The sequence below is a fragment of the Muscardinus avellanarius genome, assembly GCF_963383645.1.
Source record: "Muscardinus avellanarius genome assembly, chromosome: 16".
In the NCBI taxonomy this organism is placed as follows: Eukaryota; Metazoa; Chordata; class Mammalia; order Rodentia; family Gliridae; genus Muscardinus; species Muscardinus avellanarius.
The window spans coordinates 31164295-31184220 of NC_137802.1; the positions used below are offsets into that span (position 1 = coordinate 31164295).

Genomic DNA, 19926 nt, shown 5'->3' on the forward strand with positions numbered 1-19926 from the left:
TGAGATACAGACCCATAATCCCAGTACTTGAGATGCTGAGACAGGAAGATCACAGGTTCAAGATCAGCATGTGGTAACTTAGTAAGACCCTGTTTGGAAATTAAAAAATTAAAAGGACTGGGGATGTGGCTCAGAGGTAGGATGTCCCTGAGTTCATTCTCCAGTGCCACAAGAAAAGAAAAAAAAAAAGGAGGGTGTCAACTAGAAGTTACTAAAGGACAAGTTTCAAGAGTGATAAAACATTTCATCTTTAACTACATTTATATCCTCTCATTAATTGGAAATTGACTTGGGTGCTCTAAAACCTTGCTCCACATTTGATTAAAAATTGCCCAGAGGCCTAAGAATCATAATAGATTCCATTTTATGAAAACCGCACTAGCATGCAATTCAGGGGAGGAGTTAGGACTCCTAGAAAAAAAATGTTTCCATTATGAGTCCTTCACCATAAAAAAAAAAAATGTGTGTGCTTTATATCTTGATAAAATATCTTTGAGACTGTTAAAACCAAAAGCTATAAACTGCATTTATTTTGTAAGAATTAAGAATGGTCCAGCTTATACAACAGCAGTTGGATATAAGATGCACTACATCTTGTCTTCCGTAGAAGTTGAGTTTTAATTCAGTCAGCCTTTGAGAGAAGACATTCCAGCTCGCATAATCTCATCAACCAGGAGAATGTTGGTGGCAATCACCGTGCTAAGGAAGAAGACAAAGTGAGTAAAGTCCGCTAACCCACGCTGACATTGCCCCCGGCAGTCAACAGCTACGAAGGGCGCTTTCCCTTCAATTATGTTGGTATGAGATAATATAAAACAAAGCTGTGTAAGTACAAACACCACCCCTTGTATTATAGTTTAAACTCCTTTGCTGATAAGGTGGGAGCCTGATTTATATTCCAGCAAAACTGAGTTTATTTTTAATCACATTGAGTTTCCCTATGATACAAGTAGTTCTATGTCTGTAAAATTTCCTCTTTTCTTTTCCCTCAAAGAATAAGATTAACCTTTCCTATAACATGCACTGCTACAACATACAAAGTACTATAAAAAGATAGGAGCTAGTCCTAATAACTGGTTGTACACCTTTTCGGATGCTTAATTTTTCCAATTTTGTTGGGTAACAAAAATGATAGAAAAATTAATGTTATCAATTATATTACTGAAGATCTTTCTCTTCCTATTATTACCAACTCACCAGGAGTGAAGAAGTTGTTTTTTCACACAATAATTATCCCAAACTCCTGCATCTGCTGGTACCATTGGCTCCCCTGCAAAGCAAAAATAAACTTTTTTTAATTTTTTATAGTACTAGAGATTGAATCCAAGGACTTGTTCATGCTAGGTAAGCACCAAGCTATATCCCCAACCCAAAATACACCATTTAAAATACTACAATTGCCGGGCATGGAGGTACATGCTTGTAATCCCCGTGCTTGGGAGGCTGAGACAGGAAGATTGCGCAGGTTCGAAGCCAGCCTCAGCTGGCTTAAGAGACCCTGTTTCCAAATAAAATATAAAAAATAGGTCTGGGAGTGCAGCCCAGAGGTAGAAGCCCCCTGGGTTCCATTCCCAGTACCACCAATAAATAAATAAATAAATAAATAAATAAATAATACTACAATCAACAGTGATGTTCTATCAATGATGATTCTATCTTCATTGATAGATTCCATCATTGTTGATTGGTATATTCTAACAATATTTAATACATTTCTTTTGTGTGTGGTACTAGGGGTGGAACTCAGGGGCTTTTCTACTTCCAGCCTATACTCCCAGACCTAGTCTATATTTTCTTATTTGGAAACAGGGTCTCACTAAGTTGTTGAGAGCCTCACTAAGTAGCTGAGGCTGCTTCAAACCTGCGCGATCCTCCTGTCTCAGCCTCCCAAGCTCTGGGATTACAAGGGTGTGCCACCATGCCCAGCTAATATTTAATACATTTCTAAGACTGCTTTTGTCAGTCATCAATGGCCTCTATTGTTGAATCCAATGGCCAATTTCCAGGCCTCACCCAGCAGCACTTAACACAGCTGACCCCACTTTCCTGCACTCTGTCTTCTCCTGTCTTGAAGGACACCACACTCCCCTGCTTCCTTTTCTTTTGCACTAGGAGCCCTTCTTATTCACAAACTCTTAATGTTGGAGTGCCCAAAGATTTAATCCACAATTCTTCTCATCTCTCTCCATACTTACTCCCAAGGCAATTTTATCAGATTTCTGGATTTCATGACTCAAGTTTTTCTCTGCAACGCAGATCTCTGTCTTGAGCTCCAGACCATATATTAAATTCACTCTTTAACTTGAAAGACTACAAATACTTCAAACTTGACTTTGCCCAACCGAATGCTGGAATCTCCTCACCCAAAACCTGCTCTATCCACAGTCTTCTCCAATGCAGGTGATGGCAATTCCAACCTGCTAGCTATCCAGCTGACTCCTCTCTGCAAAGCAGGGAGTAGCCAGAGTGATCCTTTCAAACATAATTAGACCACGCCACTTCCTGCTGAGAACTGCCCCCATCTCACTACAGTGAAAGCTAATGTCCTTGGACTAACCCAGGTACTCCAGCATGGTATGACCTTCTATCACCTCTGATGCTTCCTTTCTTCTCAAAAATATTACATGCGGCTTTTACTTTGGCTGACCCTATTTCCCATGTGGCTAACTTCCTTATTTTCTTTGACTTTTTTTTTTTTTTTTTTTTTTTTTTTTTGTGTGTGTGTGTGTGTGTGGTACTGGGAGTGGAACTCAGGGACTTTTCTACCTCCAATTTACACTCCCAGAACTATTTTATACTTTATTTGGAAACAGGATCTCACTAAGTTGTTGAGATCCTCACTAAGGAGCTGAGGCTGGCTACAAACCTATGCAAGCACTGGGATTACAAGCATGAGCCACCATGTCCAGCTCACTTTCTTTGACTTTTTCAGGAGCTCTCAGCAAGGTCTACTCTGTCCTATGTCTTGAAGTTGCATTCCCTCCCTACCATATACTGCTTTCCACTACTACTACTACTACTTCTTCTTCTTCTTCTTCTTCTTCTTCTTCTTCTTCTTCTTCTCCTCCTCCTCCTCCTCCTTCTCCTCCTCCTTCTCCTCCTCCTCTGCCTCCTCCTCCTCCTCCTCCTTCTTCCCCTTCTTCGTTTTTTTTTTTTTTTTTTTTGGTACTGGGAATTGTACCTCTGAGCATTCTATTCTACCCCAACCCTATTTTTTATTCTTTATTTTGAAACAGGGCCTCACTAAGTTGCAGAGGGCCTCACTAAGTAGCTGAAGCTGGCTGAGAACCTGTGATCCTCCTGTCTCAGCCTCCCAAGAACTGGGATTACACACGTGAGACACCACACCTGGCTGCTCTTATTTTTGTATCAAATTTATTACTCTCTCAAATTCTAAAGGAACTTATTAGTTATTAGGTTATTATTTACTGCCTGTCATTTCTCACTATAATAGAAGATTTTAATGGCAAGTATTTTTGTCTAATTTATACTGTGTGAATCCCAACAAGTAAATAATAAGCACTCAATACTATTTCTTGTTTTGTTTGGGGGGTTTTGTTTGTGTGTGTGTGTGTGTGTGTGTGTGTGTGGCACTGGGGGTGGAACCCAGGGGCTTTGCTACCTCCGGGATATACTCCCAGACCTATTTTTATATTTTATTTGAAAACAGGGTCTCACTAAATTGCTGAGAGCCTTACTAAGTAGCTGAGGCCGGCTTCGAACCTATGTGATCCTCCTGTTTCAGCCTCCCAAGCACTAGGATTACAAGCATGCACCACCACACCAGGCTAATACTATTTCTTAAGTGAATATTTTTTTTTTTTTTTTTTTGGCGGGTATGGGGATGGAACCCAGGGGCATTCGACCTCTGAGCTACACCCTCTGCCCTATTTTTTTTTTTTTTTAAACCAAGTCTCACTGAGTTGCAGAGGGCCTCACTTAGTAGCTGAGGCTGTCAGCGAACCACGATCCTCCGGTCTCAGCCTCCCAAATGCTAGGATTACAAGCATGTGCCACCACACCCGGCTGTGAATAAATATTTTAAGAGTTTCAAAAGTAAACCAGAAGCCAGGCATGGTGGTGCACGCTTGTCATCCCAGCATTTAGAAGGCTAAGACAGGAATATCACGGTTTAAGGGACAGCCTCTGGTACTACTTAGTGAGGCCCTTTCCAACTCCGTGAGACCCTGTTTCAAAATAAAGAATAAAAAAATAAGGCTGGGGGTGTAGCTCAGAGGTAGAATGCCCCTGGGTTCCATCCCCAGTACTGCAAACAACAACAACAACAACAAGTAAACTAGAATCCGGGGTGATGGCAAATGCCTCTAATTCTAGTACTTGGAAGGCTAAGACAGGAGGATCAACAAATTCTACCACAGCCTCAATAATTTAGTGAAGCTCTCAGCAACTTAGTGAGAGCCTGTTTCGAAATAATAAATAAAATAGGGCTGGGAGTGTAGCTTGGAGGTACGATGCCCTGGGTTGAGTCCCCAGCACAATAAACACACACAAAAAGTAAACTAGGGGCACCCAATTTTTTTTTTTCAGTACTGGGGATGAAACCCAGGGGCATTCTACCTCCGAGCTACACTCTCATCCCTATTTTTTATTCTTTATTTTGAAACAGGGTCTCACTGAGTTGTAAAGGGCCTCACTAAGTAGCTGAGGCTGTCCAAGAACTGCCGTTCTCCTAACTCGGCCTCCCAAACGCTGGGATTACAAGCATGTGCCACCACGCCCAGCTCCAAAACTTAAATAATAGTCACCCCCCACTCCCAGCCTGCCAGCTCTTACTGGATTACAGATCTAGATTACAGAAAAGTAACCTCTTTGTTTATCTAGCAGTTAATCCTTCAGTTTCTTACCTGTATCCAAATTTATGCCAACAAATTGTTTTGATTCGGAATGTTCAGCCTGAATTTTTACTAGTGTTTCTTGCAGGTCGAAACCAGAGTTCTGAGCAAGAACCTTTACAAATAAAAATAATAATAAACATATGTGTGGAATACCCTCACACATAAAATTAAATATTAAATATAAAAATAAGGCACTACTCTTTAGTCTTGTGAAAACACATCCATAATATAGTAATCATCTCCTTTTGAAGAATTTCATTCTTAAGGTAGGTGCGGGGGTACCTGCCTATAATCTCAATCCTTGGAGACTGAGACAAGAAGACCACAAGTTTAAGGCCAGTCTCAACAACTTAGTGAGACCCTGACTCAAATTAAAAGGAGGAGGAGGAGGAGGAGGAGGAGGAGGAGGAGGACGAGGACGAGGACGAGGAGAAAGAGGAAGAGGAGTACAAAGAAGAGAATGGCTAGAGTATAACTCAGTGGTAGAACACCCATGTTCCTAGTACCGCACATACAGGCCTCCACACACATAAATCCATTCTTAACTAAATCAAAATATTATCCATCTAATGGCTTTTTGTGTGTGTGTGGTACTGGGGTTCCTGGAAGCCCTTCTACCTCCACGCTACACTCCCAGACCTATTTTATACTTTTTATCTGGAAACAGGGTCTCTTGGAACCTGCGCGACCCCCGTCTCCGCCTCCCAAGCACGGGGATTACAAGCCTGCGCCACCACATCCGGCCATCAAATGGCTTTTAATTTACATTTCCCTTATGTCCCTCACCTTAGCTCTCCACCCCCAAAACATTAATTTCCTTTCTTGCAAATATACACATATAAAATATCTATATATACATATATAGATATAGGGGTTTTTTTCCTGGTACTGGGATTGAACCCAGGGGCATTCTACCCCCATCCCTATTTTTATTCTTTATTTTGAAACAGGGTCTCACTAAGTTGCAGAGGGCCTCACTAAGTAACTGATGGTGATCCTGAGCCTATGATGCTCCCAACTCGGCCTCTCAAGTAGTGGAATTACAAGCATGTGCCGCCAAGCTCTGCATATTTTTATTTTGAAACAGACTCACTAGGTTGATGAGGGTCTCAGTATTTGCTGAGACTGTCCCTGAACCTGTGATTCTCCTGTTTTAGCCTCCCAAGTGCGTACCACCAGGGTTAGTTATATAATCACTTTAAATTGTGGGAAGTGAGGACTTTAGGATGTTTAGAATTCCTGAGTACTAGGTTTAATTTGCCACTGTCATTTTCAAGTTTCTAGAAAAAGAGAGAAACTAGATTTTTTCCATGTGGTGACAGAAGAACAGAGAACTACCATTCCTTTCTCTCTGCCTTAATTTGGTTGTGAATCACTCAGAAATACAAAAAAACCATTCCAAATATGCTATTCCTAGCCAGGCGTGGTGGCACAAGCTATAATCCCAGTGCTTGGGAGGCTGAGACAGGAGGATGGCACAGGTTTGAAGCCAGCTTCAGCTACTGAGTGAGGCTCTCAGCAACCTTGTGAGACCCTGTTTCCAAATAAAGTGTAAAATAGGTCTGGGAGTATAGTCTGGAGGTAGAAAAGCCTCCGGGATCCACCCCCATTACCACAAAAAAATAAAAAAATAAAAAAAACAAATATGCTATTTCTGTGAATTAAAGCATTACTGACTGCTAGCAAAATCCTTTAAATAATTTTGCTATTCAAATTAGCATAAACTAGCCAAATGTGGTGGCACATGTTTAGAATCCCAGCATTTATGAGGCTGAGATGGAAGGATTGTGTTTCGCGGACAGCCTCAGCTACTTAGTGAGGCCCTTTGCAACTCAGTGAGACCCTGTTTCAAAATAAAGAATAAAAAATAGGGCTGGGGGTATAGCTCGGAGGTAGAATGCCCCTGGGTTCCATCCCCAGTACCGTAAAAAAATATATATATATTCATAAGCCAAAAGTGGTGGCACACGCTTGTAATACCAGAGTTTGGGAGACTGAGACAGGAGGATCACAGGTCAAGGTCAGACTTAGCAACTTAGGCCTTCAGCAAGTTAGAGAGACCCTGTTTCAAATTAAAAAGTAAAACAGGGATGGGGATATAGATCAGAGTTAGAGCACCCTTGGGTTCAAGCCCTGGCATAAGTAAATGAATAAATAAATAAATAAATAAATAAATAAATAAATAAATGGAATTTTTCATAATTTGTATGCCCTTTGTGAGTCAGATAACTATTTTTTTTCTTTTTCCAAAGCAGAAAAATCATTATGTAATAATCTTCTTTTGTTTTTTGTTTTTTTGTTTGGTTTTGTTTTGTTTTGTTTTGTTTTTGCAGTACTAGGGATTGAACACAGGGGCATCTACATTGGAGCTATACCTTCTGCCTGTGTGTGTGTGTGTGTGTGTGTGTGTGTAATACAGGGGTGGAACCTAGGGGCTTTTCAACCTCCAGGCTATACTCCCAGACCTATTTTATATTTTATTTAGAAACAGGGTCTCACTAAGTTACTGACAGCTTCTTCACTAAGTAGCTGAGACTGGCTTCGAACCTGTATGATCCTCCTGTCTCAGCCTCCCAAGCACTGGGATTAAAAGTGTGTGCCACCATGCCCAGCCTAGCTTTATTTTTAATTCTTTATTTTGAAACAGGGTCTCAACTAAACTGTGGAGGGCCTCACAAGTTGCTGAGACTGGGCATGACCCTTTGATCCCCCTGTCTCAGCCTCGCAAGTACTAAGATTATAAGCATGTGCCACCATGCCCAGCTAACAAAAAAAATAAAAATAAATAATAAAATAAAATAGGGCTGGTGGTGTAGCTCAGAGGTAGAATGCCCCTATGTTCAATGAGCAGTAACACACACACACACACACACACACACACACACACACACACACAATAAGCAAATAAATAAGTATATTTTGGATACCATCAGTAAAATAAAGATATACCCTAAAATCTAAATTTTAAGTTCTAATCTTTTCATTATGATTAGTTAATCAAAAACCATTTCTAAAAAAATGTTTGATATACTTCAACTTTTTTTGTGTGTGTGTGGTACTGAGGGTGGAACCCAGAGGCTTTCTACCTCCGGGCTATACTCCCAGACCTATTTTACACTTTATTTGGAAACAGGGTCTCACTAAGTTGCTGAGAGCCTCACTAAGTAGCTGAGGCTGGCTTCGAACCTGTGCGATACTCCTGTCTCAGCCTCCCAAGCGCGGGGATTACAAGCGTGCGCCACCATGCCTGTCTATACTTCAACTTTTGAAGGTCAGAGAAGGATGCAAAAGAATAATTTCATGATACCCCTAAGTGGATTCTGAGCTGTTATCCCAAAAGTTTCTCTGCTTGAGTTGTAAAATATCTAAGAGAAAACTTTCTGTGTGCAGAAGTGTAAATAAATCCTTGTCTTTCGACTCTGCTGTTGGACGACATGGGCAGTCTGTAATCTAATCAATCTGCTATCTGGCCGTGGTTGTACCTTGGGAATAATGAGTAAGGCATCAGCGAAAGCTTGCACTCCGAGACGAGCTCTTCCTCTTACGCCATGCTTGTGCCGAACAAGAGCGTCAGCTATGGCCACTTCCACTGCACCAGCCCCTGGCACCACACAGCCTACGGGAGAAAAGCTTAGGTGTAAGACATGCCATGCTGGAAAAAGAGAGGAAAAAGCAGTCTGCTCAGCCCGTGTGCTCTGGCACCTTGCCTATCTCTAAAATGTACTTAAATATATACAGAAATCAAACAAGTTACACAGCTCAGTGATTACTCAGTTGTCCTATGAAACATTCTGAAGTTAAATAACTAAGCATGGTACAGATGCCTGACTACAAATAGCTTAGTTCATTGTTTATCTTATGAAAGATAAGAGTAGATGTTTTATTTCTTTCACCTTCAGTTACTTATAACTTAGAGTACCAAGTAACTGATTATAGTATCTGGTTTGAAAATTTGTTAGGACGAGATAATTTGGCCAGAGGGTTTGGTAAGGAATTCTTGGGACTCAATGAAATATCTGCTTTAAATTATATATATTGCAATTATATATATATTGCAATACCAGAGATGGAAACCAGAGGCATTCTACCTCCAAGCTATACCCCCAACTGGGGGGTATAGCTGGAGATGTATCCCCAGATACTGGGGATGGAACCCAGAGCTACCTATCTACTTCCAAGCTACACCTCAGACCTATTTTTTTGTAAAACAGGGTCTCACTAAGTTGCTGAAGCTGGCTTCAAACCTGCAATCCTCCTGTCTTAGTTTCCCAAGCCTGGCTTAAAAGAATATTTATAGCAGGTGTGGTGGCGGATGCTTGTAATCCCAGCATTCAGGAGGCTGAGCCTAGAGGATCCCAGTTCGCAGACAGCCTCAGCTACTTAGTAAGGCCCTTTGCAACTCAGTGAGAGCCACAGGTTTCAAAATAAAAAGAATAAAAAATAGGGCAGGGGGTATAGCTCAGAGGTCGAATGCCCCTGGGTTCCATCCCCCGACCCATACACAAAAAAGAATATGTATATGTGTGAGGTATAAAGAATAAATGTACAATGAACAAGTATACTCATATACCTTCCACCCAGCTTAAGATAGAGATTACTAGTACTTTTTAAAATTTCTCTGATTATATTCCTCTGTGAAAACAGAACATATCAAAATATGTGGATGTCCCTAAAGCAGTACTTAAAAACAAATTTGTGATCTGGGCGTGGTGGCGCATACTTGTAATCCCAGTACATGACACTTGTAATCCCAGTACATGACAGGAGTAACACAGGTTCCCAGCCAGCCTCAGCTACTTAGTGAGGTCCTCCACAACTTAGTGAGACCCTGTAAATGAATGAAATAAAGGATGAAAAATAGGGCTGGGGATGTAGCTCAGAGGTAGAATGCCCCTGGGTTCATGCCCCAGGACTAAAAAAAAAAAAAAAAAAAAAAAAAATCAGTTCTGTGGCCTTCTGTGTCTGTATTCTTTGACTAAGCATAATGTTTTCAAACTTGATCCTTAATTTCTATTCCATCATGTGTAAATACCACATTTTTTTTTGCCCATTCATTAGCTAACAGACATTTCCACTGTTTCCATATTTGGCTATAATGAACAATGCTGCCATTAACATTTGTGTACAAGTTTGTCTGTCTTTTTTGTTTTTGGTACTAAGGATTAAACCCAGGGATATTTTTTTCCCAAGCTATATCCCTAGCCCTTTTTAATTTTTATTTTGAAACAGAGTCTTGCTAAGTTGCTGAGGGCTTCACTAAGTTGCTAAGGCTATCCTTGAACCTGTGATCCTCCTGTTTCAGATTCCCAAATACTGGGATTACAGGTGTGCGCCACCACACCTGGCTCAAGTTTTTGTATGAACATATTTTTTTAACTCTCTTACATATGTCCCTGAGATTTTCTGGGTCACAATAACCATATGTTTAACTTTTTGAAGAACTACCTGTCTTCCACCAGTTTCTACCGGCAGTGCACTGGGGTCCCAATTTCTCCACATCCTTGCCAATACAACTATTGTCCAGATTTTTTTTCTATAGCTATCCTAGAGACTATGAAATAATACCTCTATGTAGTTTTTTTTGGGGGGGTTATTACTTTTTTTTTTTTAACTGTACTGGGGATAGAAGCCAGGGCATTTTTTAGCACTTTTAAAAATGCCGGAGGATCCAGGTTCGCAGCTGGCCTCAGCTACTTAGTGAGGCCCTCCACAACTTAATGAGACCCTGTTTCAAAATAAAGAATAAAAAAATAGGGCTGGGGGTGTAGCTCAAAGTCAGAATGCCCCTAGGTTCAATCCTCAGTACCATAAAAAAAGGACATGATACTATTAAGAACAGTCAAAAAAAAAAATCTTTACAACCCAACCTATGATTGTCCAAATTGAAATGAGAAAATAACTATTCATATCCTTTAAAATACCATATATAGCCGGGCGTGGTGGCACACGCTTGTAATCCCCATGCTTGGGAGGCTGAGACAGGAGGATCGCACAGGTTCGAAGCCAGCCTCAGCTACTTAGTGAGGCTCTCAGCAACTTAGTGAGACCCTGTTTCCAAATAAAATATAAAAAAGGTCTGGGAGTATAGCCCAGAGGTAGAAAGCCTCTGTGTTCCTCCCCCAGTATCACCAAAAAAAAAATACCATTATAATATGACTTATTATTATTACTACTTTAAAAATAAGTAGCTGGGCGAGGTGGCATACACCTGTAATCTCAGTACTCGGGAGGCTAAGACAGGAGGATCATAGGTGGGAGAACAGCCTCAGTAACTTAGCAAGACCCTCAGCACTCTACTAAGATCGTTATAAAATTTTTTAGCCCAGTGTGGTGGTGCACGCTTGTAATCCCAGCATTCAGGAGGCTGAGACCAGAGAATCGCGGTTCACTAACAGCCTCAGCTACTTAGAGAGGTCCTCCACAACTTAGACCCTGTTTCAAATTAAAGAATAAAAAATAGGACAGGGGGTGTAGCTCGGAAGTCGAATGCCCCTGGGTTCCATCCCCAGACCCACAATTTTTTTAATTATTTCAAAGGGCTGGGAATAAGCCGGGCGTGGTGGCGCACGCTTGTAATCCCAGCATTTGGGAGGCTGAAACCAGAGGATCGCGGTTCACAGACAGCCTCAGCTACTTAGTGAGGCCCTTCGCAACTCAGTGAGACCCTGTTTCAAAATGAAGAATAAAAAATTGGGCAGGGGGTGTAGCTCGGAGGTCAAATGTCTCTGGGTTTCATCCCCAGACCCGCAAATATATATATATGGCTGGGAATAAAGCATGGAGGTAGAATGTCCCTAGGTTCAATCCCCAGTACCTTCCAAATATTCTTTAAATTTATGCAAGGCTCATATCCATCACACACACACAAAAAAAAAAAAAAGCTTACCATCTTCAATGGCATTTTTGATGGCACGCAGTCCATCTCTTATGGCGTCCTTAATTTGTGTGAGAGTATGCTTATTTGGTCCTTTGATCAACAAGGTGACAGATCGAGGGTTAACACACTCCTCAATAAAAGTGAACTTTTCTTCACCCTAAGGGATGAAACAAGAAGACATAATTTTAGGGCTGAAGGTATAGGTCAGTGATAGAGTGTTTGTCTAGCATGCATAAGGCCCTAGTTTCCATCCCCAGTATCCCCTGAAAAGAGATATAACTTCATCAATGCTCTTATAAAGATCTAGTTTACATTAGAATCCAATCTATGTGTGTATGTGTGCGTGTGCATGTGCGTGTGTGCGTGTGTGTGTGTGTGTGTGTGTGTGTGTGTTTGTGTGTTATTGGGTATTGAACCCAGGGGCATTCTACCTCTGAGCTACAGCCCCAGCCCTTTAAAAAAAAATTTTTTTTGTAACATAGACTCAAGCTGGGCATAGTGTCACACCCTTGTAATCCCTGTACAACTTAGTGAGTCCCTGGTTTTTTGTTTTTTTATTTTTGTTTTTTGTTTTTTGTTTCGTTTTTTTGTTTTGTTTTGTTTTCTGTGGTACTGGGGTTCCTGGAAACCCTTCTACCTCCAGGCTACACTCCCAGACCTATTTTTTAATACTTTTTTATTTGGAAACAGGGTCTCTTAAGCCAGCGCGGCTGGCTTCGAACCTGCCCGATTCTCCTGTCTCCACCTCCCAAGTGCGGGGATTACAAGCGTGCGCCACCGCACCCAACAGTGAGTCCCTGTTTTTAAGGAATAGAAATAAGGCTGGGCATGGTAGCGCACGCTTGTAATCCCAGCATTTGGGAGGATGAGACCGAAGGATCACAGTTTGTGGACAGCCTCAGCTACTTAGTGAGGCCCTCTGCAATTTAGTAAGACTGTTTCAAAATAAAGAGTAAAATATAGGACAGGGGGTGTAGCTCGGAAGTCAAATGCACTTGGGTTCCATCCCCAGACCCGCAAAAAAAAGAAAGTAAGTAAGTAAGAAAGAAAGAAAGAAAGAAAGAAAGAAAGAAAGAAAGAAAGAAAGAAAGAAAGAAAGAATAAAAATAGGGCATGTCCTTTTTGGGAAAAAAGAAGCAGCATGAACTAGCTAGGTTGCTGAGAGTCTTGCTACTTTGCTGAGGTTGTCCTTAAACCTGCAATCCTGTCTCGGCCTCCTGAGTACTGAGATTATACACGTGTAACATTGCACCTGGCTTAGAATCCAATCTTCATATGATTTTTCTTATCAAGCATTACTAAAGATCCACTTAAAAATAGTTAAGTAAGCCGGGCGTGGTGGCACACACTTGTAATCGGCATTTTGGGAGGCTGAGACCAGAGGACCACAGTTCACAAACAGCCTCAGCTACTTAGTGAGGCTCTTTGCAACTCGGTGAAACCCTGTTTCCAAAAAAATAAAGAAAAAGAATAGGGCTGGGGGTGTAGCTTGGAGGTAGAATGGCCCTGGGTTCCATCCCCAGTACCGCAAAAACAACAACAACAAAAAAAAATTAGTTAAGTAGACAGGCATGGTGGCACATGCTTATAATCCCAGCATTTGGGAAGCTGAGACAGGAAGATCTTGGTTCATGGACAGCCTCAGCTACAACTTACTGAGGCCCTCTGCAACTCAGTAAGACCCTGTGTCAAAAATAAAGAATAGCTGGGCGTGGTGGTGTACGCTTATAATCCCCGCACTTGGGAGGCAGAGACAGGAGGATCGGGCAGGTTTGAAGCCAACCACGCTGGCTTAAGAGACCATGTTTCCAAATAAAAATAATATAAAATAGGTCTGGGGGCCAGGCGTGGTGGCGCACACTTGTAATCCCCGCGCTTGGGAGGCAGAGACAGGAGGATCGCGCAGGTTTGAAGCCAGCACGCGCGCTGGCTTAGGAGACCCTGTTTCCAAATTTTTAAAAAATGTAAAAATAGGTCTGGGAGTGTAGCCCGGAGGTAGAAGGGTTTCCAGGAACTCTAGTACCACAAGAAAGAGAAAGAAAGAAAGAAAGAAAGAAAGAAAGAAAGAAAGAAAGAAAGAAAGAAAGAAAGAAAGAAAGGGAAAGAAAGAAGGGAGGGAGGGGACTGGTAGTATAGCTCTGAGGTAGAATGTCCCTGGGTTTCATCCCCAGTACCGCAACAACAATAACAACAAAAGAATAGGTAAGTAATATTTGAACTCTCAAAAAACATTTAGTCAGCCAGGCGTGGTGGTGTGCACTTGTAATCCCAGCTCTTGGGAGGCTGAGATAGGAGGATTGCAGGTTGCAGCCAGCCTCAGCGATTTAGCGAGGCCCTCCACAATTTAGTAAGACCCTGTTTCAAAATAACAAATAAAAACTTCGAGCTAGGGATGTAGCTCGAAGATAGAATGCCCCTGTGTTCAATCCCTGGTGAAAGAAAGAAAGCAAAGCAAAGCAAAGCAAAGCAAAGGAAAGAAAAGAAAAGAAAAGAAAAGAAAAGAAAAGAAAAGAAAGATGGAAGAAAGAGAGGGAGACAGGAAGGAAAGAAGGAAGGAAGGAAGGAAAATTGGTTGGCTGGCTTAGTTAAATAATTATAATATCTACCCCCAGGGGTTAGTCAGACCTCAAAATGAAAAATATAAATTAGAAGGTTAGTACTAAAAAAAGGTTTAGTATTCACTTTATAGCCACTAATCACAGAAATACTCACTAATGTGTATTCATATACAAGACCAGCATGTCCTAAGCAGTCTGCAGTGAGATCCTCAAAAGAATTCACAGCTATTCCGCCACAAGCAAGACAGAGCCTGAAATTGCATATACAGCACCATAACTTTAGTTATAGAAAACACAATGGCTAATTTCCTACAGATGAAAGATCTTTAACACAAAAGATTGTAGGCAGTTTGTTTTGTTAGTTGATAAATAAAATTATATACCTTTATCAGGTACAAGAAATATACACTGAGGAATGGCTAAGTTGAGCAAATTAGCATATGTATTACCTCTCATAGTTATCATTTTTAGTGAAAACACTTGAAATCTATTAGTTTCTTTTAGCCTTTTTTTTTTTTTTTTTTTTAGTACTGGGAATTGAATCAGGGGTATTATAGCTCTGAAGTACACTCTCAGCCTCCCAGCCCTACTTTCTTTTTTATTTATTTTTACTTTTTGTGTATGTGTGGTAGTGGGGATTGGGCCCAGGGGCATTCTACCTCCAAGCTATATCCCCAGGTCTATTTTTTATTCTTTATTTTGAAATAGGGTCTCTAAGTTGTGGAGGGCCTCACTAAGTAGCTGAGGCTAACACAAACCTGAGATCCTCCTGTCTCAGCCTCCCAAGTACTGGGATTTTAAGTGTGCACCACTTCGCCCAGCTTTTATTTTATTATTTATTTATTTTACTTATTTATTTGGTGGTACCGGGGGTGGAACCCAGAGGCTTTCTACCTCCAGGCTATACTCCCAGACCTATTTTCTATTTTATTTGGAAACAGGGTCTCACTAAGTTGCTGAGAGCCTCACTAAGTAGCTGAGGTTAGCTTCGAACCTGCGTGATCCTCCTGTCTCAGCCCCTAAGCGCTGGGATTACAAGCGTGCGCCACCACACCCGGCTATTTATTTATTTTTATTGGTGCATCGTAGTCATACGTCTTAATGGAATACAAGATGAAAGAGGCATACATGCACATATCACTAATTTAGCCCTTCCCCACTTCTCACTCCATTTCCTCCCTCTCCTTCCTACTCCTGTTTGACTTAGTGACTGACTTTGATGTTTGTGAATGTACATCACTGTGCATTATGGAATTTCCCTCTTCCCCCTTCCATCTCCCACAGGTAGGTCATCTTATTTGCTTGTCTATGGTTTCTCTTCCTTTGTCCAGAGTTCCTCTTATGACCCATTTTCTCCCTATCATCCAAATATTAGGGAGAACATTCAATTTTTAATTTTTGTGACTGACTAATCTCACTTAGCATAATGTTCTCCAGTTCCATCCATCTCCCTGTAAATAATTTATGTTCTTCTTTATGGCTGAGTCAAATTCTATTGTGTACATATCTCATAGTTTTATAATCCATTCATCTGTTGATGGACATCTCAGCTGGTTCGATAGTTTGGCAATTGTGAAATTTATGGCTATAAACATAGATATACATGCATTAGTTTGGTAGTTTGGTTTCCATTCTTTTGGGTAGATACCCAGAAGTGGTATTGCTGTTTCATATGGTAGGACCATTCCCATTTTTCTGAGGATCCTCCATACCGTTTTCCAAAGTGGCTGCACTAATTTGCAATCCCACCAACAATGTATTAAAGTTCCCACTTCTCCACACCCTGGCCAGCATTTGTTGTGTATTTAATGATTGCCATTCTAATGGGAATTATGTGAAATCTCGGGGTATTTTTGATTTGCATCTCTCTGATTGCTAATAATGTTGAACAGTTTTTCATACATTTATTGGCCATTTGGATTTCTTCTTTTGTGAAGAGTCTGTTCAGTTCCCTGGCCTTTTTTTTTTTTTTTTTTTTTTTTTTTTTTTTTTGAGGGTCTGGAAATGGAACCCAGGGGCATTCGACCTCCGAGCTGCACACCCTGCCCTTTTTTTATTCTTTTATTTTGAAACCGGATCTCACTGAGTTGCAAAGGGCCTCACTAAGTAGTAGCTGAGGCTGTCCGCGAACCACGATTCTCCAGTCTCAGCCTCCCAAATGCTGGGATTACAAGAGTGCGCCACCACACCCTGCTCCCTTGCCTATTTTTTGATTGAGTTGTTTGTTTTCTTAGTGGTTCTTGAGTTCTCTATGTGTTCTAGATATTAGTCCTCTATTGGAGGTGTAGTTGGAAAAAACTTTCTCCCATTCTGTCAGCTCTCTGTTAAGTTCTTAATAGTTTCTTTTGCTTCACAGAAGTGCTTCAGTTTAATGTAATCTCACATATTGACCTTCCTTTTAATTTCCTGTGCCTTTGGGGTCTTGTTGAGACAGTTTTTACCTGTGCCTATGTGTTGAAGTGTTGAACCTATGCCCTCTTCAAGGAGCTGCAAACTAAGTCTCTTAGTCTGATTTTAAAGTCTTTTTTTTTTTTTTTTTTTTTTTTTTTGGTGGTACTGGGGGTGGAACCCAGGGGCCTTCTACCTCTGGGCTACACTTCCAGACCTGTTTTATATTTTATTTGAAAACAGGGTCTCACTAAGTTGCTAAGAGCCTCACTAAGTAGCTGAGGCTGGCTTCGAACCTGTGTGATCCTGTGGTCTCAGCCTCCCAAGTGCTGGGATTACAAATGTGCACTACCACACCCAGCTTCAAGTCTTTTTTTGTGGTACTGGGATTGAACCCAGGGGCATTCTATCTCTGAGCTATATCCCCAGCCCTATTTTTTTATTCTTTTTTTTTTTCCTGTGTGTGTGTGATCCTAGGGGTGGAACCCAGGGGCTTTTCTACCTCTGGGCTATATTCCCAGACCTATTTTATTTGGAAACAGGGTCTCACTAATTTGCTGAGAGCCTCACTCAGTAGCTGAGGCTAGCTTCGAACCTGCGTGATCCTCCTGTCTCAGCCCCTAAGCGCTGGGATTACAAGCGTGCGCCACCACACCCGGCTATTTATTTATTTATTTATTTATTTATTTATTTATTTATTTTGTGGTGGTACTGGGGTTCCTGGAAGCCCTTCTACCTCCGGGCTACACTCCCAGACCTATTTTTACATTGTTATTTGGAAACTGGGTCTCTTAAGCCAGAGAGGCTGGCTTCGAACCTGCACAATCCTCCTGTCTTCGCTTCCCAAGCGCAGGGGCTACAAGTGTGCACTACCACTCCCGGCCTTCTTAACCATTTTCAACAATATAATATATTACTAACTATAATCACCATTTTATAGAATAGGTCCTTGAACTGATTCTTTATACCTAACAGAAATTTTGTATACTTTGACCAACATTCCCAAACCTCCCCTCTTCCCCTGCCCCTGGTAACTACCATTCTCCTACCTATTTTTCCCCCCAGTACTAGGGACTGAACCCAAGGACACTTTACCACTGAGCTACAACCCCAGCTCTTTTTACATTTTGTGATCCTTCTGCCTCAGCCTCTCAAGTAAGCTGGGATTATAGATGTGGGCTCTCCTACCTACTTCTACAAGTGTAACAGTCTTAGATTCCATACATAAGTGAGATCGTGCAGAAGTATATTTTTTTAAAAACCTGTTTTTAAAAGATTAAAATTGTACTTAAACAAAATTCTAAAGCACATTAACAACCTTGATTTTTGAGAGTTCAATTATTTACTGAAATTAAGTAAAAATTTGGAATTTGCACATAATTATTTTGCTTTACTTTTTTTTTGGTCATACTGGGAATGGAACCCAGGAGCCTTCTACCTCTGGGCTACACTCCCAGACCTATTTTATATTTTATTTGGAAACAGGGTCTCTTGAGCCACCTGAGGCTGGCTTCGAAATTGCGTGATCCTCCTGTCTCTGCCTCCCAAGCGCTGGGATTACAATCGTGCGCCACCACGCCCGGCCTTGCTTTACATTTACTTATAAGATAAAAAGAATACACATGGAATTATTTCAGTCTAATTTGTCTAAAAAGATAAGATATATAATGTGCAAGCTTACCTTTCCATATTTCTTCTTTTTGCTCGGCGAAGAGCTACTATTCCATGTTTTGCAAGAGTATCTAAGGAAAATGGATCAATTCCCTATAATCAAATTAACATAAAGGTTATAAACTTTTATCTTCTGTGCTATGGATCAAACTCATGCTAGGTAAATGTTCAGTCACTGAGCTACACTCCTAATGATAAACATATCTTAAACCAGAGTTTTTCAAACAGTATGGCTTCAGCACCACTTTTCACTCTTAAAAACTACTAAGTCCCCATCCAGGTGTGGTGGCGCACACTTGTAATCCCCATGCTTGGGAGGTGGAGACAGGAGGATCACGCAGGTTCAAAGCCAGCCTCACTGGCTTAAGAGACCCTGTTTCCAAATAAAAATATAAAATAGGTCTGAGAGTGTAGCCTGGAGATAGAAGGGTTTCCAGGAACCCCAGGTACCACCAAAAAAAAAATTACTAAGTCCCCAGGAAGCTTTTGTTTATGTGAACTATGTCTATAATTATCATATTACAAATAAAAACTGAGAAAATTAAAAATATGTATTAATCAGTTTAAAGCAATAATAAACTCATTTTATGTTAACATAAATAATACTTTTTTGTGTGGTACTGGGAATTGAACCCAGGCGTACTCCATCACTGAGCTGCACCCCTGCCCTTTTTTATTTTTTATTTTGAAACAGGCCCCACTAAGAAACTTGCAATTCTATTTCAGCCTAAAAGTACTGGGGTTATAGATGTGTACCACTGTGCCCATCAGTAATGTGTGTGTGTGTGTGTGTGTGTGTGTGTGTGTTTGTGTGTGTGTGTTGCTGGGGATTGAACCCAGGGGCATTTTATCTCCAAGCTACATCCCTAGCCCTATTTTTTGTTCCGTGTGTGTGTGTGTGTGTGTGTGTGTGTGTGTGTGTGTGATACTGGGGATAGATTCCAGGGGCATTGTATCTCCAAGCTAAACCTCCAGACCTATTTTTTTAGTATATTTAGGGTTTTTTGGGGGGTTGTTTTTTTGTTTGTTTGTTTTTGCATGTCTGGGGGGTGGAACCCAGGGGCATTTAACCTCCAAGCTATACCCCCTGCCCTGTTTTTTATTCTTTATTTTGAAACAGGGTCTCACTAAGTCAAGGAGGGCCTCACTAAGTAGTTAGGGCTGGCCACTAATCTGCAATCCTCCCGTGCTCAGCATCCTAAGTACTGGGTTTACAAATGTGTACCACCAAGCCCAAGCCCAGGATGCAATGATACTTTTTCTTTTTTTTTTTTCTTTTTTTTTTGGTGGGATTGGGGTTCCTGGAAACCCTTCTGTCTTCGGGCTACACTCCCAGACCTATTTTATACTTTTTATTTGGAAACAGGGTCTCTTAAGCCAGCATGGCTGGCTTCGAACCTGGGTGATCCTCCTGTCTCCGCCTCCCAAGCAAGGGGATTACAAGTGTGAGCCACCATGCCAGGCTGCAATGATACTTTTAATAAAAATTATTACACTTTGCAAAACAAAAATAAATGTGAGAATGACTTGCATTTTTGTAAACCTCTTGAATGCTTGCCTAAATAGAGACAGGTAG

General features: G+C 41.1%; 1 protein-coding gene across 2 annotated transcripts in view; it reads right to left on the reverse strand.

The window, feature by feature from the left end:
• Positions 1–626: 626 nt before the first annotated feature.
• The window catches only part of CCT6B (chaperonin containing TCP1 subunit 6B), a gene marked incomplete at its 3' end in the record, with an annotated part of 44329 nt that continues 25029 nt past the window's right edge, over positions 627–19926 (reverse strand). For both annotated transcript variants that reach the window (XM_080712145.1, XM_080712144.1), the window contains 7 exons: positions 18361–18443; positions 14446–14542; positions 11743–11890; positions 8339–8472; positions 4866–4968; positions 1198–1270; positions 627–699 (listed from right to left, as the gene is read on the reverse strand). In XM_080712145.1, coding sequence (XP_080568271.1) covers positions 627–699; positions 1198–1270; positions 4866–4968; positions 8339–8472; positions 11743–11890; positions 14446–14542; positions 18361–18443 — 711 coding nt within the window. The remainder of the gene's footprint in view (positions 700–1197; positions 1271–4865; positions 4969–8338; positions 8473–11742; positions 11891–14445; positions 14543–18360; positions 18444–19926) is intronic.